Source organism: Squalius cephalus (genome assembly GCF_949319135.1).
Source record: "Squalius cephalus genome assembly, chromosome: 14".
Lineage (NCBI taxonomy): Eukaryota > Metazoa > Chordata > Actinopteri > Cypriniformes > Leuciscidae > Squalius > Squalius cephalus.
In genome coordinates this window covers 21,944,029-21,962,312 of record NC_137135.1, presented here as the reverse complement: position 1 = coordinate 21,962,312, position 18,284 = coordinate 21,944,029, and the positions used below count along the sequence as shown (strand labels likewise).

General features: G+C 37.8%; 1 protein-coding gene across 2 annotated transcripts in view; it reads left to right on the top strand.

The window, feature by feature from the left end:
* pdgfc (platelet derived growth factor c) overlaps window positions 1-18,284 on the top strand; it is a 52,238-nt gene that overhangs the window by 25,044 nt on the left and 8,910 nt on the right. For both annotated transcript variants that reach the window (XM_079892856.1, XM_079892855.1), the window contains 2 exons: window positions 3,512-3,707; window positions 13,459-13,639. In XM_079892856.1, coding sequence (XP_079748982.1) covers window positions 3,512-3,707; window positions 13,459-13,639 — 377 coding nt within the window. The remainder of the gene's footprint in view (window positions 1-3,511; window positions 3,708-13,458; window positions 13,640-18,284) is intronic.

Genomic DNA, 18,284 nt, shown 5'->3' with positions numbered 1-18,284 from the left:
ATGCAATATTACTCTATAGGTACTCAAGATTAACAGGAGATTGAGTGAAAATGAGCATTTCACCCCCCCCCCCCCCCCCCCCTTTAATTTAACTGTGAATGATGCAGAGCTGACTGAAACCCATGAGGCTGATGATCCATGTCTTTTCCAGTAAGAGACCAGCTACATCTGCTCCTGTTACATTAGCGTTTTGAGAACAGGAATGCACCTTTTCCCTCCTTCCAATAACTTCTAACAGCTTACAATCATAGGCCTCAACAATAGAGGGCTTGCCTTAACACCAGAAACCTAAGAGAATTATAAACATTAATACAGAGCTTGACAAGAAGCTGTCAGTCAGCTGGGCAAATGCTGCAACATGCTGAGGAAAGGCCCTTTCTTTCTCATTTCAAGGGACTTCAAAGACCTTGGCAGCTGTAGCCAACCCTGATCTGTTTATATAACTGAATCCATAAAGGGTTTAGGCTTGTGCTGCAAACAGATCTGAGGTGTTCAACACTGTTCCACGGGCCTCAGGCTCTTTTGTTTGGATATCTTTCACACAAAATGCTCCTCAACTCCGGAGAGCATGAGCGATCTTGCTTTGCCTCCCTAACATTGACAAAGGTGTCTATTCTTAAAGCGGGCAATAGTTTGCGGGGCATTCCAGCTTTCTGCGTGTCGAGCGCAAATTTTGGTATACTCATTTTTCTTTTTTTTGGGACATGCACAAAGTTTGTCTGTTTAAAAAGTGACTTGTGTATTGTCTTTCACATCTCCTCCCCAGAGTGCATTTAATCACAACATGAGAAAGAGACATCAAAGCAGCCCCTGTCATGTTTACAGAGAGAAATTATATCAGTTGTCTTTTCTTTTTTCCACTCTAAATTTTTCCTCCTGCCTATTATAAACAAGTCACACAGAGTCTTAGTCAAACATATTGAATTTTGATGATCTAAACAGATTCTTTTTTATCTGTCTCTCTCTCTGTTCTGCTCCTTCCTTCGGTTATGGATGTCAGAGTGATCGGATTGCTATCTCTTGTGGTTGCTGACACACCTCAGGGGTTAAAGCTGTTCCCCAGAACTTTCCAAAACCCCATTGGTTCAGTCATTACTCTTCCAGTGACTCCTGAAACATCATTCAGCATTAACTGCTGCTTGTGATGGGACCTGTCATCCAGACTGTGGAGGGATAAATAAGTCATTTGCCAATCCTTACATATACATGCATGCATACATACAGAAGATAGGAAAAGATCACATTCATGGTGGACATTTACCAAAGCTACCACCTCAAATTGCAATTTATGTCTCATTTCCAAACCTGTATAACTTTATTTCTTCTGTTAAAATACAAAATATATTTTGATGAATATATTTGTTCATACAGTGAAAGTCAACATGTTTTGGACCCCAGTGAGCTAACAAGATAATTATCCATTGTTTGAAAGGAAGCAATGATAGTTTCTCATTCGTTATGTATTGATACCTGGAAATGCAGCATAGAAAAATGCTGGGGGGTTTTGTCATACTTTTGAAGATGAATAGTTCTGGTGTTGCTGCTTAATTCATATAGACAGGGAAAAGCATTACAGATCTTGTATCATCACCGTAACAGACCAGGATACCTATTGACACTGGCTTTTCCACACAACTTGATGGAGCCGTGTGTGTGTTCGAGGATTGGAGTGTGAAAGAAAATCTGTGTGCATTTCCCTTGGGTGGGCTCTGAATGTGACAGGCCTGTAAAACCAGCACTGGTTTTGCATTTCAACAGCTGTCTGTTTGCATCAAACATCTTTTCTTAACCTAGTTCAACAACAGGATAAGATAGATTTCAATCCACTTTCAGAATTCAATAACATTTTATTGGACGGGAAGCAAGCATCCCATTCTAAGAATAATTTCTACCTAGTTTGAAACATATTTTCAGGCTTGTTCTTTATTAGTTCTTTTTGCTGTGATGTAACTGTTATGAAATGTTGGCGAAAGTGCATCAGCACATGTAGAAATACTTGTAGGCTTTTCTTACCCCACTTAACACTGGCTTTAACGTCCTTTTAAAACTCGGTTACAGACAGTTTTTTACTCTAGCTTAGCCAGTAATTCACACTACTTTTGTGAAATGTGAAATCTGAATGTTAAGATTATACACTTTGAAACATTTTGATGTTATATTTAATGGGCAACCAATCATAAACACCTCAGTGGTTATCTTATTCATTCAGTTTTGTACATTCACACAACTTTTTAGAGTTTTTGTGTCTGATGGAAATCGTTATTGTTGAACAATTATAGCAAATGACCAGACTTAACAAGTGCAGATATGCATGGCGCCATTTGCACTGACGAGCAAGTGGTTTTTAGAACCGATTGTGTTCTTGTTGCATGTTGTACTTGTCCAATCAATGTGTTTAACCTCATAAATATGTAAATAAGCATATTAACTCAGCGTTTACAAATGCAGAGTGTGACATAGAATCCTGACTATAGGATTAATTACGAACCCAGAATAACAGTGTGAAATGTTGATAAAGAGTTAAGAATGACTCTGTTTCAAGTGAAAGGCATGTTGGAAGTCAGCACTGTGTTCTACAAGCTCATTTTCATTCCCTGGCAAAGGTAGAGGTAAAAAATTTTTTTTTTTTTCTTTTTTTGTGTGCTGTATAAAGGAAGCCATTATAGTTTTTTTCCTCTAGGGAGGAACAACTCTGTAAATCTTGTCATATCAGTAGCAAGTGAATCAGTGTGTAATCATTTCTGAGCTTTAAACACCACTAAAGTTTTGGCATACCTCTGTTGCCCTGCAAAATCAGAATCACTGAGCTCAAAAGTACTTCAATCTTTTCTTCTTCACCTTGCATTTCTCTGAACTGTTAAACCATCAGAGCTCTAAGAACTACAATTGATTGTAGCAGAACAACTTGATAGCCTTCAAGTTTCCACCACCCAAACAATGTTTTTCAACCCAGCTTTAATTCTTATCTTACTGTTACAACTAGGAATGCCATTTCAGCTGTCATGTCACTATAAATAACACTTTATAACTACTGATTCATCTTTCTTATATGGATCTATAATTGAAAACTATTATGGTGAAGCAACATCAAAGCACAATATTGCTTGGATGCACAGATGTCCATTAAACGTATGCTGTGTTAGCAAATAGTAGAACATCATTCTACTGGTTTTATGGTGTTTATTGCATAATCATTTCCATAAGTTCTCTTTTATCACTCCCTTAATGTGATTATCAGGTTTGCAGTCAATCAATGCTCAATAAAAAAAACAGAAGAGTTTGGTTCATCCTTGCTTTGTGGGATCAATTATTTAGTAGTATTCACACAGTGCACCGCATAATCTATATTATTTGTGATGCATTAGAAGCTAAATCCAGTTTGATGTTAATTTGCATAAAGAAAAAAGAAAAGGACTAATCATAAATGACTGTATGACATGTTCTTTCTCCGCTCTGGTGAGTTATGCAGGTTCAAAAATGTACTAATAAACCTTTCTTTTCTCTTCTGAAGGAGTGCATGAGTCTCAAAACGAGAAGGTCCTCAGTGTTACTGGGGATGGAATTATTCAAAGTCCTGAATTCCCCAACACATATCCCCGGAATACAGTTATAGTGTGGCGGCTGGTGGCAGTTACAGAAAGTTCCAGGATCCAGCTGACCTTTGATCCGCGCTTTGGCCTGGAGGATGCAGAGGATGGTATTTGCAAGTAAGAGACTCTGACCCTTTGGTCACTTGCTAGACCTCACATGCACAATTAGAGAAAGACAATATCTAAAAAGAACTAGACTTTACTGTTGAAAATGAGTAAATCACTGAGTAGACATTACAAAAACAATAATTTGTTGTTATTCATTTCCATATCTTTGAACATAATGACATATAGTCCAGAGCAATATTGTGTATTATTAATTATTAATGAAGGTGGTTGTTCAATTGGAAAAACTTAAATGTATTAATATTTATTAAATATTTATGCATTCTATTTTAATTTGTGAATTGTTTTTTACTAAATTCATAAGACTGTTTTGGTAATCATTATGACTCTTATGGACTCAGCACTTTAATTTTACATTTCAAAATATTTTCTGTGGTACCTGACAAATTAAGCTTTTTTTTTTTTTTTTTAATGGTTCTTCAGGGCTGTGACAATCTAGGACAAGCCAAAGCTGGCAGTTGATTTAAACAGGCGGGTTTCAATATAGCATCAAGGCTAGACCGAAACTGTAGAGAGGAGGTGATTTAGAAGATTTGAGAGCTTGAAAAATTCCCAAGTGTTTCCTTTCATGCGACAAATCAGCACTACTAAACAAGCAGCATCAGGCATCCATTGCACTCTCTTGACAGGGTCAGATGTAAGATAAAGCACCCATATACAATGAAGCAGTATAAGTGTATGTGGGGTGGGAGGGGGGATTACAGTGGAGATGTATGTGCTTGTTGTGACCACGTCCATTTGTTAAGATTTAGAGTCGAAAGGAAGCCATTTGGGAGATTGGCTGTGCTGCAAGAAGGCTGATGAATAATGAATAGCCCACCCCTAAAGTGATTATGTTCTGTTATATATTTATTTTCTCCATGACTGATACAGTGACATAAAGAACAGCCCTTTCTGCTTTGTGCATATTTAGTTCCAAGTCTCCTATGTAACTCCATAGCATCTGTTTGAGATTCTGGAGGCGCATACTAAACCAGACACTCACACACAGCTCAGCCAGCCAATCCACATTAAAGACCCTTTCAATTATGGGCTAGCTTTCCTTCCTTCCTTCCAGGCCTCTGTCCATGCCTCTGTTTTGCTTTATGGTGCAATCGATTGTAGACGTGCACATCTGTGCATTTTTTACTTCCCAGAATCATGATGATGACCTTCCCATAGCTGGTGGTTTCATGTGGAAAAAATGCTTTTAGGCCTCTGCCAGTTATTGATAAAAAAAAAACAATGTGTTTTTTCTAAGCATATTCTGTCTTAATATCCTCTTGACTTGTGGACACAACCTGTGAAAGGTTCCTCATTGTCTGCAAGCCTCATGTGAAGTGATTTGTGACTGTGCTCTTGTACTTAAACAAGTAAATCAGTAAAGTTTTTTTATTTTTTGTTAATAATAAATTAGATAATGTGTTTTGATACACGCTTATCAGCAAACTGTCTCGGGTTACGAATGTAACCTTGTTTCCCTGAGAAATAGCCATACCTTTCTCAAATTTCTCAGCAAGCTCCATCTGAGAGCCCCATGATCTCAGTCTCCTACTTGTCTTATTTGCAGCAGGTCCTAATCCAGATGATTATCCCAATTCCCTTAAAAAAAAGGGACAAATGAGAGTGGAGTTTCTTCTTAGAGAAACTCTTGCAAATGTTCGCATTCAGCCCCCTTGAGGACTGAGCGATGCTCCTTGCCTGATCAGATCAAGCACAGATTGTGTGTATCAGCAGGTATCAGATAGGGGTGACACATACTGTATGTACCCACTTCCTTAAAGCTTTAGCTGCCATTACTGCCTTCAACACGTCACAAACAAACAGCTCTTGGGGACTTTCCCCATTAGCGTCCTAAGACACAGTGTGAGTTCACATTCAAAAGGGAAATCTGGAGTCTTGCCAGCTGTGTGTATATCCTAGTGTCTTCATGTTAACAGCACATTAACACTGTTTCGGTTAATGGACCCCGTATTTTATCCATCGGCAATTGGTTGGATGGTAAAACATGGGTGTAACATAGAAGAATGGAGTAAGATCGAATGCTACTCCTCTATCCCTATAGCGTTTTGCCTATTGGTTAAAATTGTCCACCAGCATGTGTGAGATGTCAGCAGGAAAGCAAAGTTATTTTACAAGGATTAAGTATTCGCAATAAGACCAGGAATATGTTAGCCTGGTTAAAACCAGACCATTCTCAGTAGTAACTGAGTTATGGTCTGGCAAAGCTCCTTTAATAACTAATTTCCAAAGGGGCGTCACCAACGGACGTCGCTCAAATGCCTCTGGGCGCAATTGGATAGACCTAAAACTTCTAAAACCAATCAGAGCGATCGGCATCGTGTAAAGCCATATGCGGTGTCCCTAAGTTACACTACGCCATAAAAGTATGTACTTTTTCTTCTTTTTTTTTTCTTTTTTTTTTTTTGTGAAGAAAATGTATTTACTTTTGAATGTGTAGCAAAAAAGTAGGCAAGCTTTGGGACATACTACTTCGTCATCTTTATCGGACGGATCTGTCGCGTGCATCCTGTCACTTAAAGTGCCCTGTCAATCATCTTGTCACAGTTAAAATCCTCTATTAAATCTAATTTAATTTCCTACCGTTTCGGCGAGAAATGCCAGTGGGTCTTTCATGGAGACTGTCCTCATGTGTTTGCAATTTGAATATAATAATGCATTTAAAAGTTGGTGCGCTTCACCAACGGAGTGGACGTCGCTCAAATGCCTCTGGGCGCAATTGGATGGGCTAGACCTAAAACCAATCAGAGTGATCGTCATCTTGTAAAGCCCGCCTCAACGTTTCTGATTGGTGCCGCGATTTCGAGGCCATGGAAATGGGCTTGAATGAGCTCTTTGCCAGACTACTTGCAGAGCAAATCTAAATCTTTTTTTTTTTAAATTTCATATTGACTTTAAATTATAAATATGCTTTATTCCCTCCTCATAGATATATCGTACCGATAGGCGAACATAACAGCACCCCTTTTTTAGTTGCCCACATTGATGCAATGAATTTGTGCCTGCTTGTCCACTTTGTTTAAATCAGTAGCTGTGGCCTTGAGGAACGTGTAGGGTTGGAGTTGGATTTTTGCCGTGAGTCGGAGTATATTTGACCTGGAAAGAGTTTGTGTGTGTGTGTTTTTCATCTGTGTTCATGTATATGTTGGCATGCAGTGACTTGGTCTGTATGATTGCACCAGCAATAAATTATTAAAGTCATTATTGAACACTATGATGGCACATGCACTCGTTCACAGCTTTCACATACAGTACATAGTCACCAAAGGCACTCCCCGCCCCCCAAAACACACACACAACCACATTCACCATGCAATGTCATTGCTGTCCTCCTTTACTGCTTTTCAATATATGGTTGCTATAAATATTTTAAAGGCATTAATACGCATTGGTATGATGATCTAATGCCAGTTAATGAAGAAAAAAGATCCCTTCTGTTTGGATCGAATCAAAGCAACTGGGCTGGAATAAACTGTAATAAAGCTGCATGCTGAATCATATCACGCTGCCTCCAGCAAAGCCCAGCCCAGAGCCGACAGGCCACTACAGACAGCTCTCATCATCCTGTGTGTTTGTTCAGACCGATAAGAAAACCGGGCCAGATTTTCTGTGCTACTTAGGAAATTTTACAATGTTGGTTCTGTCTTTGATGAAAAGCTGAAGAGTGTTGAAAGGACACATAAGAAATAAGCTTGTCAACGCAACGATTAGGAATTTGAATTGTGATCAACAGTACCCTTTTTAATGTACAGGAATATTTGTCATTCAGGTTTATGTTGAACGATTCCTGTGAGAAACCTGAAAAAAAAACTGTTTCCACAAATTTTCAACCTTTGATAAATCAAATCAGCATTTTAGAATGATTTCTGGAGGATCATGTGACACTGAAGACTGGAGTAATGATGCTGAAAATTCAGCTTTGCCATCACAGGATCAAATTAATTTTAATATTCAATAAAATAGAAAATGTATAAAAAGTTATTTTACATTGTAATATTTAGCAGTATTACTGTTTGTACTGTATATTTGATCAAATAAATGCAGCCTAAGAGCATTAGAGACTACTTTCAAAAACATAGTCTTACCGACCCCAAACTTTTGAACATAGTGTATCTTTATTAATATCTTTCACAATAATTTCTAACATAACTTCCTTAATGTGATTACTTACTCATCTTCTCGGTTAATAAATGAAGGTAAAAGATGTTAAGCACAAAGTGCTGTGTTGCTTTGTGACGAGCTATTAGCTGAAATCTCATTGTTCCTTGTTTTTTAAGCATTCAGTTTCAACATTCCTGTCTTAAAAATGATTCAAAACACCCAGTGCTTGTTTTCTGATGTCGTGCCATATTTTCTAAAAGATATCTGCTGCTCTTTCATGCTTCTGTCCTACTTGAGCTTCTGTGGAGTGAATGTATGCATGTAAACCTGGTAGTAGTGAAATCACATTACATTATTGATGAGCCATCTGCCTAAATTGTCACTGGGAACGAGACAAACCCCTCTGCTTTATGTTCTTCTGAGGTAGAAAAGAATCATGGGCAGAGAAAAATGTTGATAGTATGTTATATTCAGTAGCTAATGCTTGATATATGGACACCTGTTCATTGGATTTATTGTATTTGTTATTTATATAAGTATACGATTGTGTGTCAGAAATGCAGGTGTCCAACGTCCGTTTAACCAGCAAGTGTTTGTTTTTTGTGCAATGCGCGATGACCTGTTGTTTTTATTTAATGTGGTTTGAAGCATTAGTGTCAGGCTGGGGAGAGAGCAAACGATGACTCCAGAAAGCCAAACGGTTGAGCTAGGACATGGAGAATAGGGAAAGTATTTCTGTCCAATCAAATTATTACTACCAGGCTTTGGCTGCGGCGACTGAAACCAGCATTTATTGAGCACTGCAGGAGCATTGAGGCCATGCAGGCAGGGATAACACAACCTCAACGCTGCTGTTTTTTCTTTCCTTTATTAAAAAGAAAATGCTCAGGCCACTGTGTTCAGGCCAAGTTGCATCAAAAGACTGTAATTTAGAGCCCAAAAGAGGGCCATGAGAGACATTAGGGGTGAATTCACTTAAGTTACACTACTTTAGCATGTGGTACTTGCACAATCTAGTTCAACCAGATGTGCGAGTATAAGTTATAGAGAGAGATATTGTACCCAATGCAAATTTGTTTTTGTTTTTTATCACTATACACACACTTGCATGAGCCTGTCTGTGAATATGTAGCCTTGTGTCCAATTTGTAAGTTTCCCTTCTGTAAATTGCAGTCATATTGGGAAAACAATGATTTTGTGAACATCTTTGCATCATTAACATAATTCTGTTAGTGAACGGAGTGCTAAAACAGTTAATAGACAGTTTAAATTAATGATGCTATTATTTCAGCAGGTGCTCTTCATTTCTTAGACAGTTTCCCTCTGTGTGCCAATGTGAATTTGCTGTATGGGTACTTTTGTATAGATGTACAGTATATGCTTGTAATGAAAAGTTACTGTATAACCAGTCAAATCTGAACCGGTTTAGGAGTATTTTATGTATTTATTTATGTATGTATTTATTAATCATATGATTAGGTGTGATTTCCCCCAAAGTAGATGCAGAACAATCCTTCAGTTATGATTTTGGATAGCTGAGTAATCCCAGAATCCAATATGTTTTTAGACGTCATAATAACAGATAGATTTATCTCTCATGTTCTCTGTGGACTGCAGTGCCATCAGGGTGATTGAGATAATACATTTAGCCATGCTTCGGTTTATAGCTTATTCAGTTCATTGAATGCTTGTGAGAATGGATTTCTAGGTCACAGCTATTGTGGCTTATGAAAAGCCTAATCCGTTAGCATATTAGCTTGAGATCAAATACAGATAAATATAATTTATGAGCTTACATGTCTGTAGTCCTCATTTAATCTTATTCACTCTTCACTTTCTCCCAAGCTTTTTAGCACAATTTTTCTCTCAGTAATCCTCTTTCTCTGTTTTTCCCCTCTACTTTTCCCATCTTTCCTCGTTACCTTTGTTTAAATGCCTGTGTAATAGTGTGTCTGTAAATAGCTTAGTTGGCATAGTTCCCTGTGTAGGCCTTCAAAGCATTGGACCTACATTTAGATGCCTCATAGCTGTTAGCCTTCCCTCACACTCGATGATAATGGACAATGATGAATTAACTATATAGTTGTGACAGAACAGTGTGAACCTCCCCTCAAATCATCTCTTGCTAGCCGTTTCCTCGGGTTCAGGCACGTTACAGAAGCTGCCTGGTGGCCAACAGGATTGACATGGTGCTGGATTTATTGCAGTGGCAATGAGGCACAGTTAGCTTCAGGTGTGCATCATCACATGCTGTTGGCAGGACTGACGTCACACCAGGGCTGTGTCCAAAAACTTCGGCTGCTGACTTGCTGCCTCACTGCCTTATCAGGCAATGACTTTGTAGGCAGCGTTTGCGCACAAAGGTACCTTTAGCTTTGGTGATAACCAAGTGAATATTTAATTACTACAATAGTAATGTCTCTCTAGAAATGACATCAGAAGTGGAAAACATTGGTCAAAAACAGACATTTACACACAAACTGACCACCAACTGCAAATTTCAGACACCATCTTTATTTTTTAGCTCAACTGTCTCAGAATGGAAAGCAGAGGATTGTGGGATATCAAAGGCAGCGAAGGATGCTGCTTTCAAAAATCGATCAGATGAAGGTATCTCAGGAGACAGGAAGTGAAGCTAACATTGGATTTGGACGTGCCATGATGCCTTCCAACCATTGAATGCATCCTCCGAAGGCAGCACTTTTAAGTTTTCGGATGCAACCCAGATCCTGTCATGAGCCTGTACTTCTGATAGGAAGTAAAACAAAAAAAGTCATAACACCATCAGACACACAAATGGCCTTTATCCTTTAACCTCTGTTGTGGCAAATGCATCTTAAAGAGAAAATTTCTTCCACACCTCCTTGTGCTGATTTGATGGACATATTAAGAATAATTCTACCTTGTTTTCATATACACTACTGTACAAAGAATTTGGTGTCAGTAAGAATTTTGTTGTTTTGTCTCTTATGCTCACCAAGTCTGCATTTATTTGATCAGAAATACAGTAAAAATGGTAATATTGTAAAATAACTGAAATATTTAAAAATGTGATTTATACCTGTGATTCCTGTCATTACTCCAGCCTTCAGTGTCACATGATCCTTCAGAAATCATTCTAATATGCTGATTTGGAGCTCAAAAAACATTCATTATTAATATTATTATCAATGTTGAAAATGGTTGTGCTGCTTAACCCTTTAAGGTACTACTCAACCGTTTGGTAGACCCCACTTTAAGTCACTATATTTAATTGAAAAATGCATCAAGCTTAACTCAACCTGAATGAGTCATCTCTATTGTTTGGTGTAGTTGTGCAATGCTAAAAAAAAATCCACTAGATGGCGCTGTGTCTGAGCAGCATGCCGTTTTATTGTTCCTTCAAACAGCATGTGACACAGCAAAAATTTACTCATCCTTTGATGACGCATATCGGCGGGACTTTTAAAGGTAAAACTATTTTGTTGACATATTATCGTTTCAGAGGAGATGTTAAACAGAATTTTGTAACTTAATTAAACAAAAATAAGTCTTATAAGGGTCAAATAATTTTTTCAAAAAATGCTCTACCAAACGGTTGAGTAGTCCTTTTAGGGTAGAGAAGCTAGCTAATGTTGGTAAAATTAGCTAATGTTAGTAAAATTAGCTAATGTTGGTAAAATTGGCTATTTACAATGAACAAAAGGGTTAGTGTTGGTAAAATGATACATTTAATATTATTAAATTACATATTTGATGAGAAATATTTGATCAATATAGTATCTCAAGATAGTATCTCATGGGCTCAAGATACTATCTCGTGGGCTCAAGATACTATCTCGTGGGCTCAAGAAAGTAACTCGTGGCCTCAAGATAGTAACTTGTGGGCTCAAGGTAGTAACTCGTGGCCTCAAGATAGTAACTCGTGGCCTCAAGATAGTAACTCGTGGGCTCAAGATAGTAACTCGTGGCCTCAAGATAGTAACTCGTGGCCTCAAGATAGTAACTCGTGGGCTCAAGATAGTAACTCGTGGCCTCAAGATAGTAACTCGTGGCCTCAAGATAGTAACTCGTGGGCTCAAGGTAGTAACTCGTGGCCTCAAGGTAGTAACTCGTGGCCTCAAGATACTAACTCGTAGTCTCAAGATAGTAACTCGTGGCCTCAAGATAGTAACTCGTGGCCTCAAGATAGTATCTCGTGGCCTCAAAATAGTATCTCGTGGCCTCGAGATAGTAATTTGTGGCCTCGAGATAGTAATTCGTGGCCTCAAGATAGCAACTCGTGGCCTCAAGATAGCAACTCGTGGCCTCAAGATAGCAACTCGTGGCCTCAAGATAGCAACTCGTGGCCTCAAGATAGTAACTCGTGGGCTCAAGGTAGTAACTCGTGGGCTCAAGGTAGTAACTCGTGGCCTCAAGGTAGTAACTCGTGGCCTCAAGGTAGTAACTCGTGGCCTCAAGATAGTAACTCGTGGCCTCAAGATAGTAACTGGTGGCCTCAAGATACTAACTCGTGGCCTCAAGATAGTAACTGGTGGCCTCAAGATAGTAACTGGTGGCCTCAAGATACTAACTCGTGGCCTCAAGATAGCAACTCGTGGCCTCAAGATACTAACTCGTGGCTTCAAGATAGTAACTCGTGGCCTCAAGATAGTAACTCGTGGCTTCAAGATACTAACTCGTGGCCTCAAGATAGTAACTCGTGGCGTCAAGATAGTAACTCGTGGCCTCAAGATAGTAACTCGTGGCCCTCAAGATAGTAACTCGTGGCCCTCAAGATAGTATTTCGTGGGCGTGGCCTCAAGATAGTAACTCATGGCCTCAAGATAGTAACTCGTGGCCTCAAGATAGTAACTTGTGGTCTCAAGATAGTAACAAAATCTTGAGGCCACGAGTTACTATCCTGAGGCCACAAGATAGTTATAATACATTTTTTTTGACAAAGTGGGACTTGGGGGGGCTCCGTACTAATCAAATCTTGGTTGAACTTTTGCACCAGCACACACACACACACACACACGCACACACGCACACACACACACACGCACACACGCACACACACACACACACACACACACACACACACAATCTTGATGTGTTTGGAGCCATCAATAGCAACCATCAGATTTTTTATTGGTCAAGAAATTGCACTTAATATGACTTGTTCTGAATGTTGTTCTTTTACCTTGAACAGACATCTCAACCGTTTGGTAGAGCACTGTATCTAAAATACTGTAGGATCTAATTTAAAAAAAAATATTGATTGTTGTTATTGTTATCATAATTGAATAAAAAATGCAAAGAAATAATTTTTCCTTCTTTGTGGAAACTGTGGAAAACTTGATGTGGAAAACTTGATGTAACTAATGTTACATGATGTACTAAATTAAAACTGAAATACAAATTCATTACTACACAGAAATATAAAAAAATTAAATGACAAAAAAAAAAAAAAATTACGAAAACTTTTAAAAACAATTAAAATGTGTAAAATAAAACCGAGTTTAAAATAATAAAAATATATCTATCTCAAAAAGTATCATGGTCTCAATTATACTAAAATAACACTGATCCAGATGGATGTTAATACCAGGTGTAAACAGGACCTGAATGCTAGTGATTCATTAATCTCTGTAGTTAATCAGTGTGTTTGCTGTTGTAGGTATGATTACGTGGAGGTGGAGGAGCCTGTTGGAGGGATAGTGTTGGGTCGTTGGTGTGGCTCACAGATGGTTCCAGGGCCCCAGATATCCAAGGGGAACCAGTTCCTGATCCGCTTTGTCTCTGATGAATACTTTCCCTCAGACCCGGGATTCTGCATCCGTTACACTTTGCTTCAACAGGTAAGAAATTACTCGCTCACCTCGTTCTTCTTTGTGTAATGCTTATGCAACATTTATTGAGAGGGGCCGGCTACGTTTTAGTTGAAAACCTTGTTAATCCCTAATGGCCCTGTGCTAATTATCTCTGCTCCTGATTAACTTAAATACACAGTTTGCAAATGATAATTAGGTGCTTATGAGAAATACAGTGAGCTTTGTTGAATAGAAATAAAATAATTGAAGAGAGATGTACTTGAAAAAAACTGGGGCCAAAAAAGTTTATTAAAGTTAAAGTTTAAAAGTTAAAGTTTATTACAATGCATCTGTTGCTGTAATCACCATCCCCTTCCTCTGAAATGACCTGGCAACCTTAAATGGCACTTACTAAGTTGGAAATTTCAAGTTCTAATCGTATTCCTACCTCAGAGACCTTCTCCTCAATGTTTCACTTTATGTGGTGGTGAAAACCACAGCGGGGCGTGCTACGGTGTTTTCCACCTTGGCCATGGTTCAGTTTCCTCCCTTTAATTTACACCCTGACAGGCGTCACACGGCACATTTGAAAAGGATTATTCCCCTGAAATGATTTAATAGACATGCTTGGCTTTGATGTGTGATGCCTGTCAAAGTTTTATGACTCCACTTTCCCTTGCATTTGTTTACTGAGCCTTCAGAGCATGTCTGAACGCTTTGCTATGTTGCGCGAAATTTGCTCTCATTGTATTCCAGTGAACAAAGGTGTTCTTTATCTCCTTTTGGTAGATAGCGGCTGCATCTATTCTGCTGAAATGTAATTATTGTAGTGTTGATAGTGGTAAGATAGGGCACCAAAATTAGACAGGACAAATGCGGCTGTGGATGATTAAAAGGCAAAGAAAAATGCATATGGCACTTCCATATGCCATTTCCTTCTAATCTCAAAGTGCTTTTTCATTGAAAGTGCTGATGCGGATCTGCAAGTCTTTTTCAGAACTGACCTGCTGTTTTGAGAGCCGAATGATGATTGAACTGAATAAGAATAATAATAAGAAATGTTTCTTGACCAGCAAATCAGCCTGGAGTAACTGAAAATATATTTTAAAAAGTAACTATTATTTTATTGTATTAATATTTCACAATAGTACTGTTTTACTGTGTTTCCTAATCAAGTAAATGCACCCTTGGTGAGCATAAGAGTTTAAAAATCTTCCTGACGTTAAACGTTTGAATGGAAGTGTAAATGTAATTCATATCACACATTATTAGTAACTAATTTTAGTTATTATTTTGCAGTGTGACATGAAGGAACAAGATGTATCATGCCAATGCAACTTAATGCGTCATCACCACACTGATTTAGAATTAAGTTTTGAGTGATCAATTTTTTTGTTTCCTTTTTGCATGACTGAGTGTAGTGGCCAGTGAAGAGCCCGTTTTCCTGCCTTCTCTGTGGTATAAATGCAATTTAGTTCATTTCTGGCTTCAATGCTGAAGTCCTAACAATAGTGGATGTGTAATGGTGTGACTTTAAGGAGATCTTCTGAAAAATGGCACAAATCATTGCATGGAAATGGTACACTTAGTTTTGCTATTTTTAGGGGGTTTTCCCCCTACATTACATTTTAATGTTGGCTTTTAGATATACAATTAGGTATGTTTGTATGTAAAATGTTGTGTAAATGAGTACATTCTCTCTTTATACTAGGTGGTGTGTTTTTCTTTGAGCAATGCTCTATTATTGCAGAGGAGGTGGTGTGTTATGGCTGGTTTCTGGACACAGAGCTCGCATCAGAGAAGGTGTGGCTGAATCGAGCTCTATTTATAGTGTTTGTGGAGGAGGATGTCAAGCTAGAACCTACAATTCCAACACTGACTCCTTCAGCCCTGACTCACAGTGTGCACAGTTTTTGTTTTCTTGCTCACCAAACATTTGTATTTAGGAGTCTTGTGGACGGGAGTTGAATTTTGAGCATTGTCTGTCTGTGTGCAAAAGTGTTCGAAATGTTGTGTTATAAAATGTCTGAAAGTGTGTGGAAGATGATCTTCGACAAACCAAAAATAAGTAATTTGCACTTTAATTAAACTGTTTGGCAGTTCTATAAATATTGCCATTTCGACATGACAATTATGTGAGCGTGTGTCTTGTGATACATTGTTAAATGCCAGGTAAATTTCATGAAACTCCTTTTCTAGCTCTTAAATGCTTACAAGAGCCTTTAGTTATTTATCTTCAGTGCTGTTAAAGTCAGCTTCTCTCTGGTATCATGCCTTAAAATCTAGTTTAATTTGCACATCATGCACCACCTGCTGTCAACTAAATTGTAAAAAGACAGCAGTGGTGTTAATGACACTTAAATTTAGTAGGAATCTTCCTTGGATTCCCTTACACAAAAGGCTCATTTAAGTATGTCTAATTTTGGTTATATAAATATAATCCATATCACTGATTGTTGAGATTGAGGACAAAACATGTTTTAGAAGTTAGTTTGTATTATTTCATAATACATTCTTATAAATGTATATATTTGTTATTACTCCGCTAATGAACCATGTAAGGGAAAAGGGTTTTCGGATTTTTTATTTTTTTTAAATGTACATTTATTCACTCCGTCAGACCCATTAAAAAGCATTCTATTTTAATTTGATACATCCAACAGTGTAAAGTCTTCAGTTATGTAATAATGGTGTTTAGTAGAGCTAAATGAAAAAAATCTGAATGGGTTATTATGAACAATTGAGTTCATAAATTCCTTAATTCGCTACCCTCCTTTTTAATATTAAGTAACATTAAATTAAAACAGGTAAGACACACCCAAATTTAGGTTGGTCAAGCAGCATTTTTGCTGTCCTAAACGGAAATTGTCACTTCTTGTCTTTGCAAACCAAGTAAACTTGAATTAGTGCCAAATATTAGTCGTCACTAATCTGACGCAGACTTGCGGTAACATACGAATCTGTTTAATCTACTTGGGAAAACAATTTCAGAGCAAGTCAGAATAAAATCAAATGGAACAATTTGTTATGTCAGGTAAATGTGCCATGCCAATTTCATAATCAGTTTGAAGATAATCAATACAATAACATCAATATGCTCAGAGATAAAGAGTAAAAGATGTAGACTAAACCTGACATTTAGAAAAATACATAATCCTGAAGTATTTGAGGTCCTTCAAAATTATGGGCTGATCTGAGTTACAGAATTGCCCCGAACCTTCTTCAGCATCTCCCTAAATACTCAAGCCAATACTCAAACCTCTTTTCAAATGTAAACATGAGTTCACAATGGGAATTTGCATTAATCACCATCCCAAACTTACTGGGGATAGATGTTGATTTACATGGGGGGCACACCCACAGCAGTTAACAAGATATCTCTAAACTCTCCACACCTTATTACATTTTTTTTTTTTTTATATATATATATATATATATAATTATTTATATATTTGTTTATTTACTTATTTCACGGACATCCTAGCACCCTTTTCCAGCCCAGTTTGAAAACCCCTATATTTTTTTATATTTATATTTATATATATTTATATATATATATATATATATATATATATATATATATATATAATATAATATAATATAATATAATATAATATAATATAATATAATATAATATAATATAATATAATACGTCAGTAAAATCTATCAGTGAAACTATTTATCAACAAAACCCAACACAAACCGATAAATTGGATAAGGTCAGACAATTGCAGAGATCAGCATTCCCAGTTTATGTGGCATACAGTTATTGTCTGTTGAGCAACACCATGCATTGTGGAAGGGTTAATTTGCCTCACTTCACAAATCCAGTGCACTTCTCATAAAACACTTAGTGGTGTTGTTATAGTGTTTACCACACCTGTGTTTATAGCTCAGTTTTTTTATTATTTATTTTGCTGTCCATTGATGCTAAGCAAAATAATGTGTGCTTCAGATCTTCTGGTTTAAGGTTCTGCATTTAGTCCCTTTATGACACAATTTAGGGAAATGAGTGGCCTAGCTGGCTGGCTTTTGGCTTTGTACACCGTGGCAACGGGCTGCCATGTTGGAACAGCCGAATTCTGTTTCTCTGTGGTCAACCTCAGCTACTGGAAACCCGGGATCTCGGGGGCAGCTCTGCACTTTTTGTTTAAACAAGCAATCACTCCCCTTCACCACTTCCACCGAGAGAAGGGGGAAAATAAGCCCCAGCTGCGATTCTCAGGAAGAGATTTTGGGAACTGGTAAGGGTTTGAGTTAAGAGGTCATTATAACAGCACCTAGCTCTGGAAATAAGAAAAGTTTTGTGATTCTCACGAGAGTCAGTAACTGGACTGCTGCTTTTAGCTCCCAGCTAGATTTCATAGATGTTTTCCTCCTTGAACCAACCTGAAAGATGCCTTTTGCATGTGCTTACTGATTTCTGCTTTGTACCATCTTAAATATCTAGGTCAGTCATGAAACTCTAGAGGGCGCAGGCTGAGGTCCTTTTCATGCAATCTACAAGCAATAATATCATCACATGGCACAAACTGACTGGCCTCTGATGATCCTGCAGCCAATATTATTGCTTCCTCAACCTTTAAAGGGGTCATGAATTGAGAAATCACATTTTCTTGAGCTTTTGACATAAGAGTTCATCATACTATAAGAATATCCTGTAAGTTTCAGAGCTAAAAAGCTTGTTCAGAGC